The sequence below is a fragment of the Urocitellus parryii genome, chromosome 7 (assembly GCF_045843805.1).
Source record: "Urocitellus parryii isolate mUroPar1 chromosome 7, mUroPar1.hap1, whole genome shotgun sequence".
Lineage (NCBI taxonomy): Eukaryota > Metazoa > Chordata > Mammalia > Rodentia > Sciuridae > Urocitellus > Urocitellus parryii.
This window is the reverse complement of record NC_135537.1, coordinates 19,707,601-19,731,314: the sequence shown is the minus strand read 5'-3', so window position 1 is coordinate 19,731,314 and position 23,714 is coordinate 19,707,601. Positions and strand designations below refer to the sequence as shown.

General features: G+C 41.8%; 1 protein-coding gene across 1 annotated transcript in view; it reads left to right on the top strand.

Annotated features, from left to right (window-relative positions):
• Deptor (DEP domain containing MTOR interacting protein) overlaps positions 1 to 23,714 on the top strand; it is a 136,243-nt gene that overhangs the window by 95,924 nt on the left and 16,605 nt on the right. Inside the window, exons 7-8 of the mRNA XM_026393861.2 lie at positions 4,041 to 4,111; positions 7,052 to 7,156. Coding sequence (XP_026249646.1) covers positions 4,041 to 4,111; positions 7,052 to 7,156 — 176 coding nt within the window. The remainder of the gene's footprint in view (positions 1 to 4,040; positions 4,112 to 7,051; positions 7,157 to 23,714) is intronic.

The window sequence follows — 23,714 nt, the reverse complement described above, 5'->3', positions numbered from 1 at the left end:
AAAGGCGGTCCTGCTCCTGGCTATGGGGACTGGGACAGATGTGCAGGCTGGGTTCCCCGGTGAACAAGTCTCCCTGAAATGGAGGGAGACTGCAGGAATCTTGTGAGAGCTGGCTCTTAGGGGAGAGAGTAGAACTGGGCAGAGGAGAAATTAGATGGCGAGTCAGTCTCAGTGAAGGCTGCAGTGGACCCCAGTGGAAGATCTGCACTGGGTGGCCCCGTAGAGTCACATGGAGTTGTGTTGAGAGGGCTGGGCTTTTGTACCCACCCACAAGTTAACCAGATTTTAAATGTTGCTATCCCAGAGAGGAAGCCATGACTGGCCAGTGTTACTCTCTTCAGAGAAGTGGATCCCAAAGACAGCTGAGGGCCATCTGCTGTGAGTTCTCCCAGCAGCTGGGAGGAGCCCCTCAGCCTTTGAGGGGCAGCTGCTCACTATAGTAGGAGAAACAGCGCTTCCCCAGGCTGGAGGGTACACATCAGAGGCTTGTGCTCTTAAGGAAGAATGGATCTATGCAAATCCCCCTGTCTCTGGAATTCCCGGGTGCCTTACACTTTTAAAATCTACTCATCAACCTCTATGGTCTCTGTATGCCTGGGAAAAAAATGCAGGTTCAAAGAATGTTGAACTTGTACTAAGAAACAATCCTCTCTTGACCTCATCACCCAGGAACCTGCCATCCATCCACATTACCCCTTTCTCACTCCCCCTACCGGCCCAGTCCTCACTGTTCTTCCCAGGATGAGCTGGTGTATGACATCATTATAGTCATCACTTGAGAACATCCTCAACTCCAGTTGTTCAGTGCACTTTCCACTTTCCCTTCAGTGTGTCCTTTCAGGGGACTTTGTTCCTTCTGTTCATGTTTCCCCAGCATCAGATGTTGGGGATACAGAGACGAGAGGCCATGACCCCTTAGCTCAACGAGTACTTCATCCCCGTGGAGGAAAAAATCAAAACATAATAAGATGAAGGGCTAAAAGATGTTGTTCAAAAGGTTTAAAGAGGAACTTGTCATCCAATGCTACTGTCTGGGAAGGTGGCTGCTTTTTCTGATCTAACTTGTGTTTCTCTGCCTTCCGAGAACTGGTGGCAAGAATAAACTTGCAAGCAAATGAAGAAACTTGCTTCCATCCTGGTCTTGGCTGCAAAATTATTGAATACCCATGTTCTACTATGTTTTGCTGTTACTGGAGTGTGCTTATAAGGGAGAATGAGAAAGGAGAAGGACTTTCTAGAAAAAGGATATTCAGGGCTTGTCTAGTGTGTGCTAGGCCCCGAGTTCCATCCCCAGCACAATAATAAAAGAAGAAGAAGGATATTTGAAAACTGGGTAGAAGCCTGAAAGGCCTCCTCAAAGTTAAAAGCAAAAGATCTCAGTTTCAAAAAAAAGGATAGTCATACTATCTCCATTTTTCCATATATATTTGTGTGTGTGTGTATGTACATATATTTATATTTGTGTATATACATATGTATATATTTGCACGTGCTAAACAAGTGCTCTACCACTGAATTACATCCGCAGCCCCCACCCACAGATGGATAGGTAGATTTGAAAACCTTTTTTTTAATATATCAGAGATTGAACCTAGGGGTGCTTAACCACTCAGGCACACTCGCTGCCTTTTTTACTTTTTACTTAAGACAGGGCCTCACTAAGTTGCTGAGGCTGGCCTCGAACTTACAATCCTCCTGCCTCAGCTGATATTGCAGGGGTGTGCCACCAAGGCTGGATATTTATTTATTTTTGATTGCATATGATAAAATATGAGCAAAGGGTTAATTATTTAAATTAGCAACACATCTATGTGCTCCCAGGTGGGTTATACTATTTCCTGTTTTCCCCTTTCACCCAGATCAGAGGGAAGAATTCACTGATAAGTGGGTAGAAAAGGAAGCTGCCTTTCTTGAGTCTCTGAGGCCTGGAGCAGTCAGGACTGAATAGTGGCTCCGGCATCTCACTTCTTACCCATATTCTGACAAGCTTCTCCTTCACCCTTGTGAAGGTGGCCGGTACTTTGTGAGCTCATCTATGATCTTTTTTTTTTTTTTTTTCTCAAGCGGATAAACAGGCCTTCAAAGTAAAGAATTTAAAATTAACCACCCAGAAACATCAATATGTATTTTTGGTAGTTTATTAAAAAAATGCCTTAAGCCAGACATTCTGCCCAAAAAACTATAGCTATTATGACCATAATCAGTATCCTGCTAAAATGTTATCTTCCAAGGATATGAAAAAAGGACTCTAAGGATATTTTTTCAAGCCTCAAAAGTTTCTAGTTTTTCAAAGTAATAAAGAAATAAAGTACATTAAAATAAATGGTCACTGTGATGGTGTCCTGTATTCAGATTCATAAACTCCATGAGGATTTATGGGGCATGGAGAGGAATTGTCTGCCAGGATTAAAAAATATCTCAGCTCTCCAACATGGACCACTTTTCTTATCTCCTTTCCATCTTCTGAGAGATTCTGTTCCCAGCTGGATATTTAACCTACTCCCTTTTGTTTGGTGAACATAAAATCATTTGCTGTTTTATAAGCTTCTGAAAGCAAAAGTAGTAATCTCAGCCATCTGTCATCTCCGCAGAAGCATTTCACTGCCTTTAACTGAGAGATCTTGTTAGGCCTGGGCTGCACCCAACAGACAAGACCCAGCTGCTTGGAAATCACACATGCCTTGCCCCACACTCCTGCCCACTTGTGCAGGGCTGGTGTCTGACCTCTGGTTGCCACTTGCAAAGGGAATTAGAGCTGGCACTTGTCCAGGCTGGCCTGGCTCTGGCACTTTCCATTTCCTTGTGGCACTTAAGTCCCTGATTTTCATATAAACTAGAATGGTCTCTGTCCCCGATCAACTATTCTAGAAGGAAGGGGAAATCCTTTCTCCAGTTCTTAATAGGCATACAACAGATGATAAAGTTATTTGTGGGTGTTTTTTATAGCTGGCGGGTCAGGAATTGGCTGCTGGCTTTTCCATCTTGGTAGGCAACAGCAACAGGTGAGCCGCTGAAAACAGACATCTTAGGATGAACAGACACCACACCACACCACTGTCTTCCAGAGCTTCTGAGCCCTTCTGTCTACTTACAAGACAGCATAGTGCAAGGGGTCAGTGTAACACAGTGGCTGAGAGTGTGGGCATGGACATTCAACATCTGACTTTGGTCCTAATTCTGGAAGCTGCTAATTAGCTTTAGGTCCTTGGCCATAAATACTTTAACTATTTTAGGTTTGTTTTCTCACATATAAAATGAGGATACTGATGAACCTAACTCATTAGTTCTTGTGATAATTAACTGAATAATGGGTTACCTAGCATGATACTCAGGACATGCTGAATTCTCAGAAAAATTCACCAGTATTATCACTCTGGGCACAAGGCAGTATTATATGTAGCCCTGTGTTCCTATGTTATTTAGGAAATGAGTAGAGCTCTTTTTTTTTTTTTAAGAGAGAGAGAGAGAGAGATAGAGATAGAGAATTTCAATAGTTATTTTTTAGTTTTCAGCGGACACAACATCTTTGTTTGTATGTGGTGCTGAGGATCGAACCTGGGCTGCACACATGCCAGGCATGCGCACTACCGCTTGAGCCACATCCTCAGCCCGATGAGTAGAGCTTTAATGCATGGGACAAGGGCAGTGTGGGAATGGGGTTGGAGCTGGTTAGTGCTTAAAGCTTGACTCTCAGACTGCTGGAGCTATTTTTTCCTACCTTTGAGACATATAAATGCATAATAGATTTATAAGAGAGAAATGGGAAAAATAGAAAACATGACATTTTCCTTTATAGGAAAACTTCGACCCTGTCCTTTGTCCCTTCTGCTTCTATTCCTTTTGCTACCCACCAACTCCTTAGCTCTGTGGGTGGGTTTAGGGTTACTTGTTTGCTGATATTTTATTACTAACAGTGGGGCAGGGGCCTGGCCACTGTAGTTCACTGATGGTCATGTAACAGGTGTTCAGTAAGTATCTGCTGAATGAATGAAGGAAGGACTTCCAGGTACTCATTCCCTGACCCTGTGTCTGCTTCTCAGTGCTCAAGAGGCCAGTCACTTCTGAGGAGCTCCTGACTCCTGGGGCACCATACGCAAGGAAGACGTTCACGGTATGCTTATGCCTTGTTTTTTCTCCTGTGATACTCATTTTTCTGTCATGTCAACAGGTTGATGTGTAGCTCATGGACTGAATTGAAAACTTGTCCTAAATTTCCTTTGTTTTTCACATGTGTTGTGAGCAAACTGTGTTAACATAAACAAAACACATTTGTGTCTTTCAAGAATATCACAATTTATTGAATAACAGTAAATTCACAGGCTATACCAGCTGATCAGTGGCAGTTCACTGAATATTTGTGGGTCACCTGGTAGTCATAAGCCAGGAGATCACAGGTTCTTTTACTCTAATCTTAGTTTCTAGTATCTGTAACACTCAAGTTATACTTTATACAATTATATATACAGTTTACAGAAAGGTCAAGAAGAAGTTAAGGCAGCCATTGGGGTTCAGGAGGCTGCACTGAGAGCAAAGGCAGAGACATGAATGCAGAGTCAAAGAGTCAGTGGAGGTGGTCGGGATGCAGAACTGTCAAAGCACAGGAACTTATGCTAGGCCAAGGTCTGCCTGGACAGCAGGTTCACAGTGTCAGCTTGAGATGTTAGCTTGGAGTGGGTGTGCATGGTGATCACTGGCAGCAGAAACTGCTCTGCTAAAGTCCAAGGACAGAGATTCAGAGGTTCATCACTGTGGGTTTTCCTGGGCAAGCTTGGGACGAGTGATAGGTGATAGGAAAAGGATGCTGTCGTGACCAGACTCTCCTTTTTGGGCCTCAAGTAGGGGGTTGTTTCATTCAGTAGTAAAAGTCTGGGGTGTTTGATAAGCTCATGAGCCTGTTTTATTTTTCCCCCATATGAGTTTGATACACCTGTCCATGTGCTTCTGATTAATTTGATGAGGCCACAGGTGGCCATTTTTATTAGTGTGATTAATTTATCAGTTTTTGGCTTATGGTTGTTTTATGTTTGTGTGTTTGTACAAACAAGGTATAGAGTCATTCTACCTGAGCACTTAAACTCAACATTGTGTAGCTTATGGCAGACTACAAAATGTAGCAGCTCAGATTTAGGTCCAGCCTGAACACTGCTGTTTTATATATCATGAAATAATTCAGAGAGGGCACAGCCTGCTCTCCATATTATGAAAGTAGGCTTTTTTTTTTTTTTTTGGACACTAAGACACTAAAACATAAAGCTCATTAGGTCTTTACATGATTCACTTGTTATTCACATAGTATTTTGGTATCTTAAATTATTTTTGATATATCTTTTAAAAAGAGATTTCCATTTTGCATTTATGCTAATGTAATTATGGAATTCTAAGGCAAATGGTAGTGCAAATAATGCCAACAATTTCTTCTGCATTACACTTAATTTTAAAAATCACTTAAGACAGTAGGGGAGTCTTAAGGTAGAAAAAGGGAACAATCGAATAAATTGTTCCACTGTAAAGAGTGGTGCCTTTTACAATATCAGCAAACCCCGAGTTGTGAAGGCATCTAATTTGGGGCCCTGTGTGGCTGTGAGGGGCTCCTGAAGACCTACTGGGGAAAGGCCCTGCAGCCTTAACTCTGCCTCCCTCTAGCCCCAGAGGTTTTCTTCAGAATGTGGAAGTTTTCTGATTGACAGCACCTCCCCCCATCCCCTTCCTTTCAGATTCCTCACATCTACATCAACTTCCTCTTATACACTTCTCTTTCCTCTTGTTTTCCATTACCTCAGGTAGAGAAACACACACACACACACACACACACACACACACACACAAGCTTTCCACAATCATACATAATGCAAACATTTTTTGATGGCTACTTCTGTTGCTGAGCTAGAGGACTTAACATGAGAAAGGCACTGATATATATTTGTATCCAGGGAAAAGGCAAACAGTGCATTTGGGAGTGAAATTTTGTATAATAAACGAAATAATAGCAAACCCTAAAATCGCTAAAGTGATTAAGAATCTTGAGAATTTCCACCAAATTCCTGCTTTCCTCAGTCTCCAGCTTTGAAGAGATGGTGGATTGTATTTATTTTAGGCTTTTAGTTTTATGCCAGCATTGCTAGTAATTGATTGTGAATGCGTTTCATCTGTATTTCAATTAACGTATGTATTAAGGATGAATCTGAGAGGGCCCAGGGAATGTAACTGCCAATTATATTAGTGATTCAATAAGAAAAGGTTATGTGCCATTTCTAAAATAACTTTTGGATTGGAGTCTACTTATGAATTGAGAACTTTATGTACCTTTTCACCTCCTTTTTCTCTTCCCTTCTTTCTTTGTTTCTGTTGTTGGTACTGGGAATTGAACACAAAGGTGCTCTACCACTAAGCTATATTCCCAGCCCTTTTTATTTTTCTCTTTTGAGACAGTCTCTCTAAGTTGCCCAGGGTGACCTCAAATTTGCAATCCTCCTGTGGAAGTCTTCAGAATCACTGGAATTACAAGTGCATGCCACTGCGCCTGGATCACTTTATTTTCTTGGTATAGAAAATTGTTTCAAGAAATACTAGGCTCTTCATATTTCTCATTATCAGTAATTTAAAATGTTATTCCAGACATGAGTGACATAGATAGATAATAGTGTATCGTTTGGATCCAGATGGAAAAGACAAACTTGGGGTAGAGATTGGATTTGGAGAGAAATTACAACCATGTTTTTAAGATCTTCTAAACCTTCTACTAGATTTTGATATTGAATCATCGAGCAGCCTAAGAAAGAGGCAGTCTGCCAATTATTTATTGAGTAGTGCCCTCCCCAAAGCAACTTCCTTCTGCCAAACAGGTTCTGTTTCTCAACCACATTTTCCACAGAGCTATGCCTGCTTTCATGATAGAAGCAAAGTATTCCATCCCCTTAACAAGGTGGCAAGGAAGTGGAGAAAGATGTGTCATGGCACATGCTTAATCCTGTGCTGGTTTTCCGTCTCTTGGCAGGACAGGCAAATTGCCAGGGACTGCCTGCCTATTGCTAATTGTGGTTTTCTTCTCTAGATTGTTGGCGATGCGGTTGGCTGGGGCTTTGTGGTAAGAGGAAGTAAGCCATGCCACATCCAGGCTGTGGACCCCAGTGGCCCTGCAGCGGCAGCAGGAATGAAGGTACTCCCAGGCCTTACTGACTTGGTTTGTATCTGTCCTGGGTTCTGCCTGCGTTGGCTGCAATTCTGTCATGGGATCCAAAGCCCTCTCAGGTTGTGCCCTTTCAATTTCTAATCTCCACACCCTTTACCTGTCCTGGGTCTTCCCTCTCCTTTAACAGCCCAGTGTGAACACTTCCAGCCTTATTTAATTATTTGATGCCATCTGTACTTTCTCTCCCTAAGTATTTTTGTTCCATTTTTGTCAAATTTTCTTTTTCCTTTCTGAATGGGGTCGAGATGAAGATAAGAGCATATAATGCAGCAACCAGAGAAGAAGGTTTGCCCACTTCCTGCCTCTGCTTTGTATTCTCCAAACTCTCATTGTTTTTCTTTCTTTTTTTTCCACATTTCTCTTCTTAATGCTGAATTTAGAGAGGAAAAAAAAAACATACATATATATATATGTTTTTTTTAAATTTTAATTTTTTTTTGTTAGTGGGGAGGGATGCTGGGGATTGAACTCAGGGGCACTCAATCACTGAGCCACATCCCCAGCCCTATTTTGTATCTTATTTAGAGACAGGGTCTCACTAAGTTGCTTAGCAACTCGCTAAGTTGCTGAGGCTGGCTTTGAACTTGTGATCCTCCTGTCTCAGCCTCTCCAGGCACTAGGATTACAGGTATGCACCACCATACCCAAGTGTATTTATTTATTTTTATATATTTACATAAACATATATTTCTTTTTGCTTAAATCTCGTTTCAAAATCTGCTGTTTGTGTTGTAGACAAGGTCTATTCTGTGGATTATATGCCATCAGTAGATCATACTAGACCCTAATGAGCACATATTGAGAAAAAAATTCATGGAATTTGAAGAGAACAATATTCATATCTTGATTCTGCTAGTTACTGGCTTTTTGAGCAAGTTTGGTGACATCTCAGAACCTATTTCCTCTTCTCTGAAATGGCATTAATCTTTCCCTTAACTCTTTTTATGGATTATATATGTGGACATACTTGATAAAGTACAAACAGCTACACAAATATCAATTCAATATTGAATGAATTGAAAGATTTTCTGGCAATAATTTTACATATTGTTTGGTATTAAAGTGATGTGTGTCCAAGAAAATTTGGAAAACACAGACAAGCCTAAAAAAAGTTGAAATTGCCTATCATCTTTCTTAATCCAGAAATGACAACTATATAACATTCTAAAAGCAGCCTTCTGGATGTATAATTAGCACCCGGTAGAGTAGTACCATTTACATTTTGATTTTTATTTTTCTAGACTTCTCATATGCATATATGGAAATACATTGTCTTTATAACAGAAATGAAAGAGAATATTGAAAGCATTGATTTTTTTTTTTTCTCAGAGCTTCGAAACACCTTTATCTGGCACAGTTTTGTTCTGTCATCTGTGAAACATTTCCCAGGGCGTATTGATCTCAGTTATCCGGGACATGGGAGGGTTCAGCAGGCTGGAAAGCTGTAGATCACTCTCACCATTCACTCATCAGTGCTTTCATCCTCTCCCATCAAGCTTTTTCTGGTGCAGCAACAGGTGTGATTGGATTCTCCACCTGTCTGCTTTCCAGCATGTGCCCTCTGGCGTTGGTGTACACACTGGGGGAAAAGGGGGAGCAAAGAGCTTCACCTTTAGTGCCAGTCTAGGTAATCAGGCTAGTGTGATCAGGTGCTGGCCCTGCACCCTGATTTCATGACCTTGTCCGAATGGGGGAGGCACAGTCCTGCCGTGCCCTGTGCCCCATGGCAGCTGTGGAAACCTCAGAAGACCTTCCCTACCTTCTCCGTACCACAGCAGGCACAGCACCAAAGAAACTCAGCAGGAAAGTTGGCTAGGAACATAAAGGGCAAGTACTTGTGTCTGTGCCGAGGCTGAATTTCTCATTTTCTAATGGAACTCTTGGCTGTGGGAAGGATCTTACATTTTATTTCCATAGTAAAGTACCCAGTATGGATGATTTTGGCAGAGAGCTTGGGTGCTGAGCGTGCATTCATTCACATGAGGACTTGGCTTTAAGCACATTTCCTTTGAGGAAACCAGTAGATTTATATTGCAACTGAAGAACTTGCTTTGCCTAGCCAAGTGTATAGGGAATTTAATTGATTCTAGTTCATCTCTGTCAATTAACATGCATAATTGGCATGTCAGTTAATTAACTATTTGCTGTATGTACCTGGATAAATGGGTTTCCTGATATATGTATTTTTTATTTTATAAACTAATACATCATATGGTTTATATTTTTATTTTCCTTGGAAGTTTATAATGGTTTTCCTATATCCTGGAGCTGTATAGAATTCATCAGAGCAGCTCTTCTGCAATTGCATAACATAGCTCTCTTACTCAGCAGAATGTTCTATCCTGAGCTTCTCTACTTAAAAGTAGCTTTATTTGTATTCTATCCCATTTTATTTTATTTGCAGTACTGGGAATGGAATCCAGGGGTGCTGTACCACTGACCCATATCCCCAGCTCTTCTTTTAAATTTTTTAAAATTTTGAGACAGGTCTCTCTAAGTTGCCAAGGCTGAATTTGAACTTCTGATCCTCTAGCCTCAGCATCTGGAGTTGCTAGGATTATAGGCTAACACAAAGCAGCCAGCACCTTGCCAGGGTAATTCTTACTGAACAGGAAGGAATAAGCCATAGGAGAATTAAAGTCTGAAATAATTAGTGAAGAAATAAGACAAAGTCAAAATTAGTTTTAAGGGAGCCCCAGATGGGTTCTCCCAGTCCTGGTGGAAGCTGGAACAGAACAGTTAGAAAATGGCTCCGATTCTTTATTTAAGGGAGAGCATCAAAGGCGGGGATAGGTTTCAGTGGGTAGAGTCTTGCTTCATGGTGTCTTGCAGTGGACAGCTTGATTGGCATCTTGGGAAGCCGCACCTATTTCTGGGAGTCTGTGTGGCTAGGTGGCTGCAGCAGGTCACCCCATCTCTGGTACTGTGTGGAACCTGGCGGAGCTGAATAGAACACATATGTATCTGGGCTGTCTTAACCAGCACAAGTGCCACTGGAAGTTTCCAGATATCAGACCTTCCTATTCACTGACTACAAGGCCAGTTTTGGTCCATACGTAGTCCACGATGGCTCTTGACAACAGGTGTGTGCCTCCTCATCCAACTTAAAACCATTTTAAACTGCACACACTTCATCTCCTTCTTGGAAATTAATAAAACAAATCAGCATATTAAATTTCTAGTCTTGCAGAGGGCTAATTTTGTTTCAATTATTTAACATATCATTTTATCACTTAAGAGAAACACTCAAATGGAGTCTTCATTGGTTAAGATAGCTCTCAAACTGTTAGAAGATGCCTTTGGCCAAACTATTTTGGAATGAAATTCATAGAGATATAGTTTTGAATGCACTATTGGTTTGTTGGTTAAATGAAAATGATGGTGATTGTCATGCCCTTCAAATAATTTAGCTGTGTTTATTATTAGAGATAGTTTGTTCATGATTCTCTGACCTAAAACACTTACTAAACTATCTCATATTTTACCACTTGTGTTAGTAATAGAATGTTTCAGTTTCATAAGCAGCCAGTTGTGTAATGTAATACTGAAGGCTTGTTTCCACCAACCTGTCCTGCCACAGAGTTTTGATTTTGCAGTTCTCTTGGGGGGCCTAAGGGGAAGGTCTGCTTATGTTTCTACAACTCTAAAGTGGGGCATGAAATATGCAAAGTGTCAAAAGTGTGGTTGCACCCATGGCTGCACATTTGTATCTCCTTCTTCCCCACATTTTCTATTTGCTGACTTTTCACTCATCTTTGGGAATTTCACCAGCAGCTGCTATTCCTTTCAATACAAAGGGGAAGGGAGAAAACATGAAAAGGAACCCTGGTTTCCTGAGAGTCTTCTCTGTGCCTGTACCTTGCTGGCCCTTCTCTTCGTGAGCCCATTTAATGGCTACAGCAAAATACTAATATCCTGAGGGAGCAGCAATTTCAGGATATCTGTCCTCTCTATCACTCCAGTTAACTCCATTTCTGGACCACGCTATGATCATCTTAACCTACGTGATCCTCTAATAAGCAGCCTTCTTTCTAACCAGGCAGACTTTTCACATTTCACTAGTATCTCATGATCGCGCCTATGTCCAGCTCTTAAGTAAATCTAATTCATTGACTCTGGCCATGAATGCTCTAATGGCTTCCTGTCACAATGAGAATAAACTCCAGATGTCTTTTGTGGACTGCAGAGTCCTTGATCTGGTTCTGCAGATCAGAACCTCATCTCCTGCACTGTGTTGCTTATAGTACCCCTGACTTTCTCTTTGTGCTCCCCAAATATCAGCTTTGTTCCCACTTGAAGAAAGACGGCTGGTTCCGTTGTTGTCTTTCTAATCTCAGGTTCCATGTTGATTTTCCAGAGAAGCCTTCCTTAACTATCCTGTGATATTCCCCTGTCTTCCACCAGCTGCTCTTCATCATCTCACCCTGCTCTCTTAGTCATTTCAGTCTGCTGTATCAAAAATAATATAAACTAGGGGCTGAGGTTGTAGCTCAGTGATGGAGTGTTTGCCTACCACGTGTGAGACACTGGGTTTAATCCTCAGCACCATAAAAAAATAAAAAAATAAATAAATAAATAAAATAAAGGTATTGTGTCCAATAATAATAATAATATACACTGGGAGGTTTTGTAAATGACAAGCATTTGTTTGGAAAGTCCGAGATCAAGATACTGGCGGATCCATTGTCCGTCAGGGCCTGCTACCTGGTTTTCAAAGGCCATCTTCTCGCTGTTTCCTCACACGTCATAGAGCAGAGAGAAGAGCAAGTCTTCCTGTCGTCTTCTTATAAAGGCACCAGTCCCATCCACTCTCATGACCTAATCCCTTCCTGAAGGCCCCGCCTCTGTGTTATTCTACAAAAGGTTCAGGGAACTTACATACGGAGCCACTTGTATCATGAACTTGGGCCTTTCCCATATATGGTCTTGACTTTTGAAGGTGGGTGGGTTACAGTCTCCCTACTTCACAAGTGAGGAAACCCAATTAATCCCTTCCTGGTTACCAGTTTGTAAATATCAAGAGCTAGATTCAAATCCACATGCTTCTCATAGTATTAGTTCATGAAATACAAACCCAAGGCACAGCCCAATAGATGACATGTCCCATTAAAATCTTAAACCCTAGGTAGACTGCTCTTGGATTCATGACCTTTCATGTCTCCTGTGCAGAGACTGTATATTCTATGCAAAGTGCATTGGTAAAGTGGTCACATGTTCATCTGGGTTGGCTTGAAGAAGATCAAATGAGTAGTTTTAGTCCCTGGCACTGGCCCCTCACTTAGGTGAGGACTAGATCTTGCAGTGTCATCCAAGTGAAAAATCTAAAATACTTACTTTCGTTAGTTGAATGAAACACTTGTTAGAACTAACGGTTGAGCCTTTAGGCTACGAAGGAATCTGAGCCATATTTACAAATAAAGGACAAAAGATATCCTTGCTTTTTTCTGGAAAGTTTATTTTTCTTGTGGGAATAATTAAATCCTGCCAGAAGCAGTATTCCAGTTTTCATGCTGCCCCGTGCCAAGTCTCAGAGGGATTTCAAGACTCCTGGCTTCTTTTCTTGTTTCCTGCTGTGATGAATTGATGGATGTGGACTGACTCCATCTCTTTTCTCTGTTTACTTATTTCTTTGCATGTTTATATAGAAACAGAACTATCTGAGTCAGAATAAGGAATTAGTGGCCATTATATCTTTTTTCCCCCCTCTTAAAAATTGACTTGTTTTTCACACAGAAAAAAAAATTTTTCAAAATCCTGCCCATTGATCTTTTCTCCCCAGGGACAGAGTGCTGTGTTATTTCATGGAATTTACCTACTGCACCAAAAGAGGCCAGGTTCTTACCTAATTGGCCAAGTCAGTTTGGGCACTAAAGTAAATTATGGAATGACCATCCACAGAGATTTTTTTTAAATGACTTCATTTGATGTTTTTAAAAGTAGCTCCTTTCCAGGTGACTTCAGGCTGCTCTGTGCCTTGGCTGGCCCTTACAGAGGGTGACAGGAATAGTGGGGACGAGAATCCTCCACTTGCCACTGGGCAGGACTGGGAGGGAAGAGACAACTCCTTTGCCTGGGAGGGACCTGCCAATAAGTGAGGGCCACTTCCCGGGCTCAGACTCACATCATCTCCTGCTCTGTCCCCTTCCTTAGCAGGGAGCCTTCCCTGTGCCAGGCTCCAACAGTCCTCAAGTAAACATTCACCTCTACCATGTGCTTGGCATTAGGTTAGGCCATCCTGGGATTTACAGTTGAGAGAAGAAAAAGAGACATTAAGCAAACACTTCCCCTAATGAAAGTAGAATTACTATAGGAAAGGAAAGGGTGGGGGGAACCTGATGCTTCTGCTTTTGCAGAATAAAGGGGGAATGAGCAGGAACACTCCCCAACCTTCAGGGGAAAGAAGGCCTGAGCTGAGACTCAAAGAATGAACAGAAACCTGCTAAGTGTGTGCACCCTGCATGTGTATGGGTGTGCACAGGATTGGGTGTTCACATGGGTACACACACACACAGGTTTTATTCTGTATGGAGGGAACCCAGAAGGTAGCATGGTGTCTTGCAGAAAAGAATGAAAGTCATAACCAGACGGCAGTGTGAGGAGAATTGGGAAGGAGGGAGCTGTGGATTAAGGAAGTTTCTTGCCTTTTTTTTTATGATTCACCCCATGAGGAATATGTCTAATATATGTTTTTTCTAGTTACCCTCCCTGTGAAATGTAGATCCCAGTGATTTACAGAGTACCTGTTTATCTATTATGTTCTACTGTATATATGTATACAGTGTGTGGATATATATATATATATATATATATATATATATATATTCTACTATATATATGTCTATACAAATGCACGTATGCTTTATACTTAAAAATAGGATAAGCTGGGTGAAATAGCTCACAGCTCTAATCCCAGCTACTCAGGAGGCAAAGGCAAGAGGATTGCAAGTTCAAGGGCAGTCTCAGCAACTTAGCAAGGTCCTACGCAAATTAACAAGACCCTGTCTCAAAATAAAAAATAGAAAGATAGAGGATATAGCTCAATAATACAGTGTCCCTGGGTTCAACCTCCAGTACTGCCAAATTAGTCAAAATGATTTAATCAATACACACACACACACACACACACACACACACATATATATATACACACACATATATACATTTTTCATACTCTAAGAAACAATATTTGTTCTTTAGGGACTATGTCCCTTTCCTCCATGAGAAAGCATGATTTAGAGGAAGGAAGAGGTTCAAGAGCTTTATAAAATTATGTTCTGAATTGAGGCATAATTTTCATGCAATAATGCACATGGCTTTTAAGTGTGTAGTTTACAGGTTTGGTCAGATGTGCACGCTAGTGTCACTACCAGTCAGATTGTAGGACATGTCACTCCAGGAAACTCTTCACGTCTCTTTCATGTCAGCCCCTTCACCAGAGGCAGCCATGGATATGATTTCTGTCATAAGAAATTGGGTTTTTGGAGTCAGATGGATCCATTCGCCCCTCCTCCTGCCTGTGTAAGGTTTGGCACATCATTTAGCTTCCCGGGCCTCTCTCTCTCTCTCGTCTGCTGACTGAGGACCTTTGTGGCTCTTCCTCAGGGCTAGGTGGGGGGTTGAGGGAGGTGGTGTACAGAGCCCCTTACCAGGCTGGGCACCTGGTCCTCCCCTCCGTCCCACTCTGAATAATACATGGGTGCATCTCTAAGAGCCCAGCTATAGCCAGTTTATAAAATAAAGCTGAATACCTCTTCAGTCTTGGACTTTGTCTTAGTGCCTCTGAATGTCATGCTTGCCAGTCCAGTTGCCCTGTGCTCTGCCCTGCCCATTCCAAGGTCATTTCATGGTCTAACATAACTGCTGACGTGATAGTGATTAGGGTTTGCATCCTAGCCACTCTGAAGGGAAGAAAGGAAGCAGAGGGCACTGCCCCTCATTTAAAATACTTTCTGGGAGTTGCACATACTACTTCTTTTATATTCCACTGGCTAGAATATAACCACACATGGCTTGGATGCAAGAAAATATGGGGAATGGACATTTTATTTTGAGTGGCTGTTGCAAATTCACATTGTACTTTAATTGGGGACTGTCCTCTAGTCCTAACCCCTAGTGCCTCAGAAGTTGAGTTGACTTTATTTGGAAACAGGGACTGAGGTAAAGTTAAGATGAGGTTATTAGAGTGACCCCGATCTAATATGACTAGCGTCCTTATAAGAAGAGGAAACTGGACGTAGGGACAGATGCACAAAAAGGATGATGTGAAAAACATCTCAGGGAGAAGATGTCCACATAACAGGAGCGATGGAGCTACGTGCTAAGGGATGCCAAGGATCGCTTACAAACTTAAAAACAAAACCTGGACAAACCAAGGAAGGACTCAATTCTGGAGCCATCAGAGAGAGCAAGGTGACACCTTGATTTCACACTTCTAGCATCCAGAGCTGTGAGACAAAATATTCTTGTTATTCTAAGCCGTCCAATTTGGGGGACTTTGTTACAGAAACCCTAGGAAATAAATACAGTTGCCATGTCCAGAAAAAAATGGGGGTTCTATTAATAAAGAGAGGATAGTGGATATTGGGGGACAACTAATAATTTCTGTCATGACCTACCCCCCAAAAAAACCTGCACAGATATCCTACAACACATATTTACTGAGTACCTACCATATGTGATGCCCTAGAGCAGGCACAGGGGGTCCAGTAGGGAGCAAAGGCAGCAAGGTCAGGGGCTTCAGGTTTAGCTATGAGGCAGCTATTAATGACCTGCAAATATCTATTACACACAAATATTTAATTATAAACTGTGGAACATGTATTTGAAAGGAACATTGCTGAAGGCAAGGCTTCCGTTCCTACATTACAGATTTTTGCATATTTACACATTTCATCCATTGTCAGACTTCCACAGTGACGACTCTGAAACATGCATCGAGTCTGTCCTTTTGCTTAATTCTACCCATCATATCTTCTGCCAGATGAAATGAAATTATCATTGGTATTACTGTTAGAACTTGGGGTCCTCCAAGAGAGCCTGTAAGAGTAATTGAAATGACGGAAACTGAAGTGGGAACATTGGTTTGCCTCAAGGTCAGATCCCCGGAATAGAAATTCTGGGTATTGAGTTGATTGAAGGCTTTGTTTTGCACATTCCTGAACCTCCTCCTCTTCTCTTCCATCTCAATAAATAACATCAACATCCACCCAGTTGCCTGGGCCAGAAATCTAGAAATCAGCCATGCTTTTCTCTTTTTCCTCTAGTTGAAGATGCTTCTAAAATGTATCTTGAGCGAACAAGTCTCATTTTTGTTTTCTAAAAGGATTTGAGCATGTCAGCAGATATTCAGTTAATATAACGGATACAAAAGTCACAGATGGCACTGAACCTATAGACATTACTAAAAAGGTATTTTTTTTTTATTTAATGATTGGAAACATATTCTCCTCTTTCAGTAGGTTTAATGGATAACTGATAAAAGCTCTACGATATATTAAAGCAATATTTGCTGAGTGATATGAAGCACCAAGCACCATGCTAGGTATATTATATCTGTCTTACCATTTAAGATAATAATCCTCAGACACAGTTATTGTCTCCATTTTTACAGATGGAAAAAAAATAAGATTCAGAGAGGCTAAGAAATTCTCATAAGGTCAAGACTTGAATATGAATTCATGTATGCTGGGAACTTGATCCTGTGCTTTGGAATTGTTATTGCTCATGTATGGAGCTGATTATCTCAAATGAAGGCATAGGCCAGAAGTTCCTTTTGTATTGTAGGGATTTAGATAATCTTGTAGCCTGAGCACAATATTACACTAGGGGCCACTCTACATGGGCTCGTACTGTAAAGCCATATTCTCCAAGAATATAATACCAATAGATGGCATTTTGAGGAAGTGATAAGTTCATATCAATAAAATTTTTAAAACTGAAAGTGTTGCGTTTTGGAAACAAGGAAGAACATATGCTTGTCTCTGAATTTTCTGTACCCCAAGGATTTGAGCAGCTCAAAACAGTTCACCTTTAGGATACATTTGAACAATCAGCATTTTAGCAGGTCTCCTGAATGAATATTTGCTGTTGATCTGATCTAAAAGCCTGAACCCTAGCCTCCCAAGAGACCATGTGTAGATCCTGATGACTCGATTGTAGAGAGCCTTAAGCAAAGTCTGGACTCAGCATCAGCAGACACTTTGTTCCACTCAGGGCTTAGCATCTGTTTTTTCCTTACTCTGTGCTTTGTGTGACAGTGGCTCACATTCTTACTCAGGTTGAATTCCATAGTTAAGACTTTTTTCCTTTTGCCCCAAGGCTTCATTTTCTTCCCCATCCATCCTCCAGCACAACATACTTCTCCCACCAGCACCGTTGTGGAATGTACAGAAAGCCTCCAGATTGGCAGGGCCTCAAGGATGTCCCAAATCCCACAGGGCTGGGCTTCTGAGACCACTTTCCAACCAACTTGATTTTTAGGAAATAAAGGCAGCATTGACAGTGTTTAAAGGGCATTGGCTCAGCTTTTGATTTTGACTCAAATCTAGTGTTTTACATTGAAGAACTTTATAAAAGATAGGGTAAAGATATCTTTGCCAAAAATATTTGAAATCTACCCATAAATAAATGGCTTTGGAGTTTCCAAAGCATTATTTTCACTACTAATAATCTGAAAACTTAAGAGTTGGGAAGGTTCCTTTGATTCTTTTTGGGGGGTGGGGTGGAGGGTAGGGGCAGGGATGGGGATTGAATTCAAGGGTGCTTAACCATTGAGCCACATCCCTAGCCCTTTTTTATATTTTATTTAGAGAGGATCTCGCTGAATAGCTTAGGGCCTCACTAAGTTGATGAGGCTGGCTTTGAACTCGTGATCCTTCTACCTCTGGAGCTGCTGGTATTACATGTGTGTGCTAGCATGCCCGGCAGATTCCTCTGATTCTTAACATTATTTGGAGATCATGTGCCTCTTTGAGGATCTGATGATAGTTATAGACCTTAATCCCAGAAAAAAAGTCGTGCACATGTGTGTGTTACATTTGCACAATTTGATGTTGTGCATGGATCATACAAAAATTTAACCGGGAACCCAGGATAAGAACCCCTGGTTTGACCTCTTCAATTAACAAAAGCAAGGCCTACAGAAGTGAAATTTCTCATTAAGGGTCAAGTGAGATGAGCAGAAGTAAGATATGACCACGATATTAAATGTGGGGGAATAGACCAACTGCTGTGGTTGTGGTCTGATGGTCACTCATTTTATATTATTTTCAACCGTCTTCTTCCATCACGGTGATTCCAATATCTGATATGAACTGGGCTGTTTTACATTTACATTATGTTCAACTGTTATAATAATAATAATAGTAGTGTTAACAATAATAATGATGCTTGCTTTTGTAAAACGTGTGTGAGGACATCACGTTTCTCATTGTAGTCTCACAGCTTCGGGAAATAGAGATGAGGAAGTACGACTGACTCCATTTTACACATTAAAAAATGAAACCCACTGAGCTGTTCATGACCAAGATGAGAGTCAGTGCCATGAATTGCATTGTAGGGTACTGGGCTTGATTGAATATAATCATCTTGTTTAAAGCAAGGCATAAACAAGAACAAGGATTGCCCAGACCAGGGCTTCTCATCTTTCACTATGCATCAGAATCATCTGGGAAACTCCTAAACAGTACTCAGAGATATAGACACGGTTGATCTGGATTGAGCCCCAGACGTCAGCTCTCTGTGTAAACTCCCAGGTGATTTTCATGCACAGCCAAGTGTAAGGATGTCTGTCCCAGATCTCTGGAGAGGAATACAATGCTGTTTGTTCTGCATATTGCTGGACCAGGGACTATGTTGATTTTCATGCCTCAAATTCAGATGGAAAGCGGTATCCTATGACTTGTTTATGAAATCTTTGGTTGATGTACTTTTGGTGTTGGGGTATTTCCTTGCAGAGTATCAGTTACACACATTGGAAAACTTTCTAGCTCTTAATGTCAAAATTCTCATGGAGCACACCAAGCCAAGCAGCAGCCCCTAATCCCTAATAACAGTCTCTAGAGCCAAATATTGCTCATGCCTTCATCCTGGTTGCTTTGAATCATCACAGCTGGGCCATGTGGCATTTAGGAAGCCGAGCCTGCCCCAACTAGCAGTGTAAAACACAGTTCACATCTCAGGCACCGTACCTAGGGAGGCTGCCAATGAGTAGCTGTGGTCTTGTACCCTGGGAAGGTTCTACTGTGTCCTGTTTTTTTTTTTTAATTTTTTTATTTTTAAGAAGCAGAGCCTTTGTGAAGACAAGAAAAATATACTTCCTAAGGAAAGCTTAGGACTAATTTGAGGAGGTCAGTGTTATTTATTCATATGTGCTCTAGGTCTTTTAAAGTGAGGATGTTCCTCCACAAAAGGGTAAATATTTGCTTTCCCCACATGTGTCAATACCAAGTCCTATACCCTCTCCGTGTTGGCAAGAGTTTGTGCAGACTGGTAGAAAGTTCACAGCGCAAGGTTTTAAATGGGGCTCACTGTTGGGGCAGGGAAAGTGTGGGATGTCAGCTCTCTGGATAAGGAGTGTCCACAGAGCCCTCTGCATCTCAGGATAAAGCTACATTTGTGACAGCCACGTGTGGACAGCTGTGTAATCACTGCAGACAAAACAGGACCTTAACTATACTGTGTTCTGGTCAGGGTAGCCACCTGCACATGTCCACCCTGGGGTTAATGGGATTCAATTCTGCTTTCTAAAACCCGAGTAATCAACACCAGGCACCAATCTTATCTTTGTAAGCCCAGAGGTACCTGACTGTCCCTGCCTAGACCAGGCCTGGGGAGGCTGTGGGCCACATGTGGAGAGAGGTCAGCTCTCTTTAGGATTTTCAAGTCTTGTGGAAATAGCCTATAAATGGAGAGACATAACTAGAAGAAAAGGTCATGTTTGGATTTCGAGGTGGTGTTGCTGCTTTGATACTGTAATGGTGGGTATGTGCCATTAAACGTTTGCCCTTATGATGGGATGTGCAGCAGGCAACCTGGTCTCTATTGTGACCATGGACTCTGGGTGATAATGATGTGTCGGTGTGGCCTCTTTGGTTCTACAAATGTATCTCTTAAGTGGAAGATGTTGATAATGGGAGAGGCTATGCATGGAGGATTATAGGCAAGGAGATATGGGTCTGTGCTTTCCTCCCTATCTTTCCGTGAACCCATAACTCCTCAAAAAATAGTTCACTTAAAGTCATGTTTGTATATGATTCAGTGCTCCATTTTGCTGTAATGAGACTCTGTCTGTGCCCTGCTGTTTCACTATCCACCTTTGTGTCAGTGATTGGAAGTCAGCTGACTGTCCACCCCAAGCTCTCTCAGAGCTCCTCGCCCATACTCCGTCTCTTCCTGGACACTGCAGCAGCACATCTCATCAGTATGGTCATGTCTCTAAGCTCCTCCTTAATGTTGCATCTCCTATTAATCCCCTTCCCCATGTCTGTCCTTGCCATCATTATTCTCCTGGCCAGCCAGGTCCGATACCTGGAATTCTCTTGGGTCCTCGGCCTGCATCCTCATTTGTCAGCTGTGCCTGTGCAGTGAGCTTCCATTTTTATGCCCCCTTTAGTCTTCAGTCTGGGTGACACGTTCCTTTTGACACTTATTTTAGTGGGTCTGAACTTTTCTTAGCAGAGGCAGCATGTGATATGAACGGCTGAATATAGAGTGGAGGAGAATCAGAGCGAGTTGGAAGCTACCAGCACTTCTGCATTTATCTCTCACCTCATAGAAGAGTGACCTCAAGTTGTAACCCATCAGCCTCTCTGCGTCTGTCTTAGGAACTTCCCTTTTTATAATACTTCTTCCATATGCCCTTAGTCCCCAGAAAGCACCTGGGTTGCTTTTGGTTCCCAAACCTTCATTCTGCAAATTCTTCTTTCTAGGTGACACTAACTTTCATTCCTGAAGATTGTAGAGTGGGCTCACAAGGGAAGCTAGTGACAAAGTGTCTGGAAGACTCCAGCCTCATCAGCTGGCGGGATTTTGGAAGCCACTGGTCAGTGGTACCATCAGTTGAGGAGAAGAATTGGACAGGCACCCTCGTGTCCACCCTTCACTGCCATGAACCACAGTAGCCATGAGCAATGGCAGCTGTTTCACTTCCACCTTCCAGATATTGTGCACAGTTCTCTTGTGGCCAACTTGAACCCGGAACTACACAGGAAAGGGAATCTGGGACATGTAGTTCTAGATTAGCCAAGTTGATACCATAAAACTCTACCCTCTTATTTATATTCATGTTCTTCTGCTGCAACACATAACTAAATCAGGGTCACTCCAGGTGAATTTGGGTTGGCACAAAATAATTACAGAAAATACCCCTTTCTTTGGGTTCTGTGATGGCTCTCAACCTTAGGGATCCATTGGAAAAGAGAAGCAGCATACCTCAAACCCTGATTTTATTGGAGGAGGCTCTTCGGAAGACCAATCCATCCATATAAGGCAGAGGGGTAATGTTTGAAGGGGCAGCCCACTCCCACTGGGTAACGTCCACTCCCAAAGCTTTGCTCCTCTGCTCAACGGAGATGGGGATCCACCTGCTTCCATTGCTCAAACCTAGAGGACGCTCAGCTCCTATGTGGCAACTCCCAACATTCTTCCTAAAGGCCAGTCCAGAAAATGATCAGTACAGGAGGAAGGGGTGGAGAGAGTGAATAAGGCTCATCCAGAGAGCAGTGGTGAGGATGCTCTGTTAAAGGACGTTGACAGCTTTCCTTGAGCATTAGACCTCATACCTACTACCAGAGATGGAATTCTACATCCAGAGTGAGGCTGCTTCCACGGTTGTCTCTGTGAGCTAAACCGTCTGTCTTATTCCCTCTGGCTCTTTGAGACAGGGATACGAAAGGATGAAGTTTTGAAGAGAAGAATCCTTTTCACAGTATTTTCTCTCCAGCCTCTAAAAGAACTGGTCCCAGCAAGCTCTAGTTGTGTACTCTACATGGTTTACTTCAGCCACTTTGTAAGACACAGAAGAAATATGACCAAGCTAAATGTGGCTGTCTGGAAAATTTTCTGGGAAAAATTTTTGAATGTCCAAAATGTAGTTGGTTTTCCAGAGTTAGACTATAAATTAATCGCTTTCTCGCATAGAGGCTTAGTAAAGGAATTTGGTCCTGGCTAAGATTCTAGTGGTTTAGCATTTAAAGTAACTATTATAGACCTGGGAACTAGCCTAGAGGGTAGAGTGCTTATGTAACTTCAAGTCTAGTAGATTCTAAAGGGGATAAAGGAAGGGACCACTTTTTGTTGTTCATTATGCTGGTTACTGTGCTAGTTGCTTACTGGGTATTGTCTCCTTTACTCTTTCTTGAAACCCTGTGGGCTGAATATTAATTGCATATTATTGTTGAGGCTGAAAGAGTTTGAGCCACAGCCATGGGTGGTGCAACTGAGTGTGAGAGCTAGAAGCCAAAACAGCTCAGGTTGGTCTGGCTTCAGAGCTCATGATTTCCCCATCGTACCCTAGTGCTCTACAAATGGGTTGAAATTATTTTACTTTCCTGGTCCTCAGTTTCTCCATCTTCCTGCTATATGTTACCCACTCTGCCAGAGGTTAGGTACTCTCTCTTTTTTTTTAAGTTCCTTTTTTTTTTCTTTTTTAGTTTTATTGATTTTATTTTTTTAAATACATGACAGTGGAATGCATTACAATTCTTATTACACATATAGAGTACAATTTTTATATCTTTGTATATGGAGTATGTTCATGCCAATTCAAGCCTTTATACATGTACCTTGTTTTGTTTTGTTTTGTTTTGCATTACAATTCTTATTATACATATATACCACATTTTTTATATCTCTGTTTATATATAAAGTATGTTCACACCCAATTTGAGTCTTCATACAGGTACTTTGGATAACGATGTCCATCACATTCCACCACCCTTGCTCATCCCCTGCCCCTCCCTTCCCCTCCCACCCCTCTTCCCTATCTAGAATTCATCTAATCCTCCCATGCTCCCCCTCCCTACCCCACTATGAACTCTCTAGGAATAGCTATTTGAGGAACTTTATTCCACAAATTCATACAGTTCTCTGTGACTGGTGTTCAAGGCTTCTAAGAATGATATGATCCAGATGACACACTGTCCCACACCTACTTTCAAATACTAGACAAGTCTTCACCCCCAGTATCTCACCAAATCAGCATGGAACACTTTCTTGAACCCTAAGTACAAGTTCTTGAACTGGGACAGTCCTGAAGTGGGCCAGCTTCATGGTCCTAATGATAGCCATGTAGTGGTGGAATAAGGAAGTGGTTCTGAGCAGAAACCAGCTTGGTCCTTCCTCTGTGGGCATCCAGGAAAGGATAGGTAAGGATTCTTAGTCCAGCTCTCACTACACCCAAAAAAGGGTACCCTGTGGTCAATCCTATTTAAATTATTTTGTTTTTCCCATTAAAACATTACAAATTAGGTGGCAACATCCTTATGCATATCTGCAATACGCATGCCCCGCCCCCATTTGTTCTTGA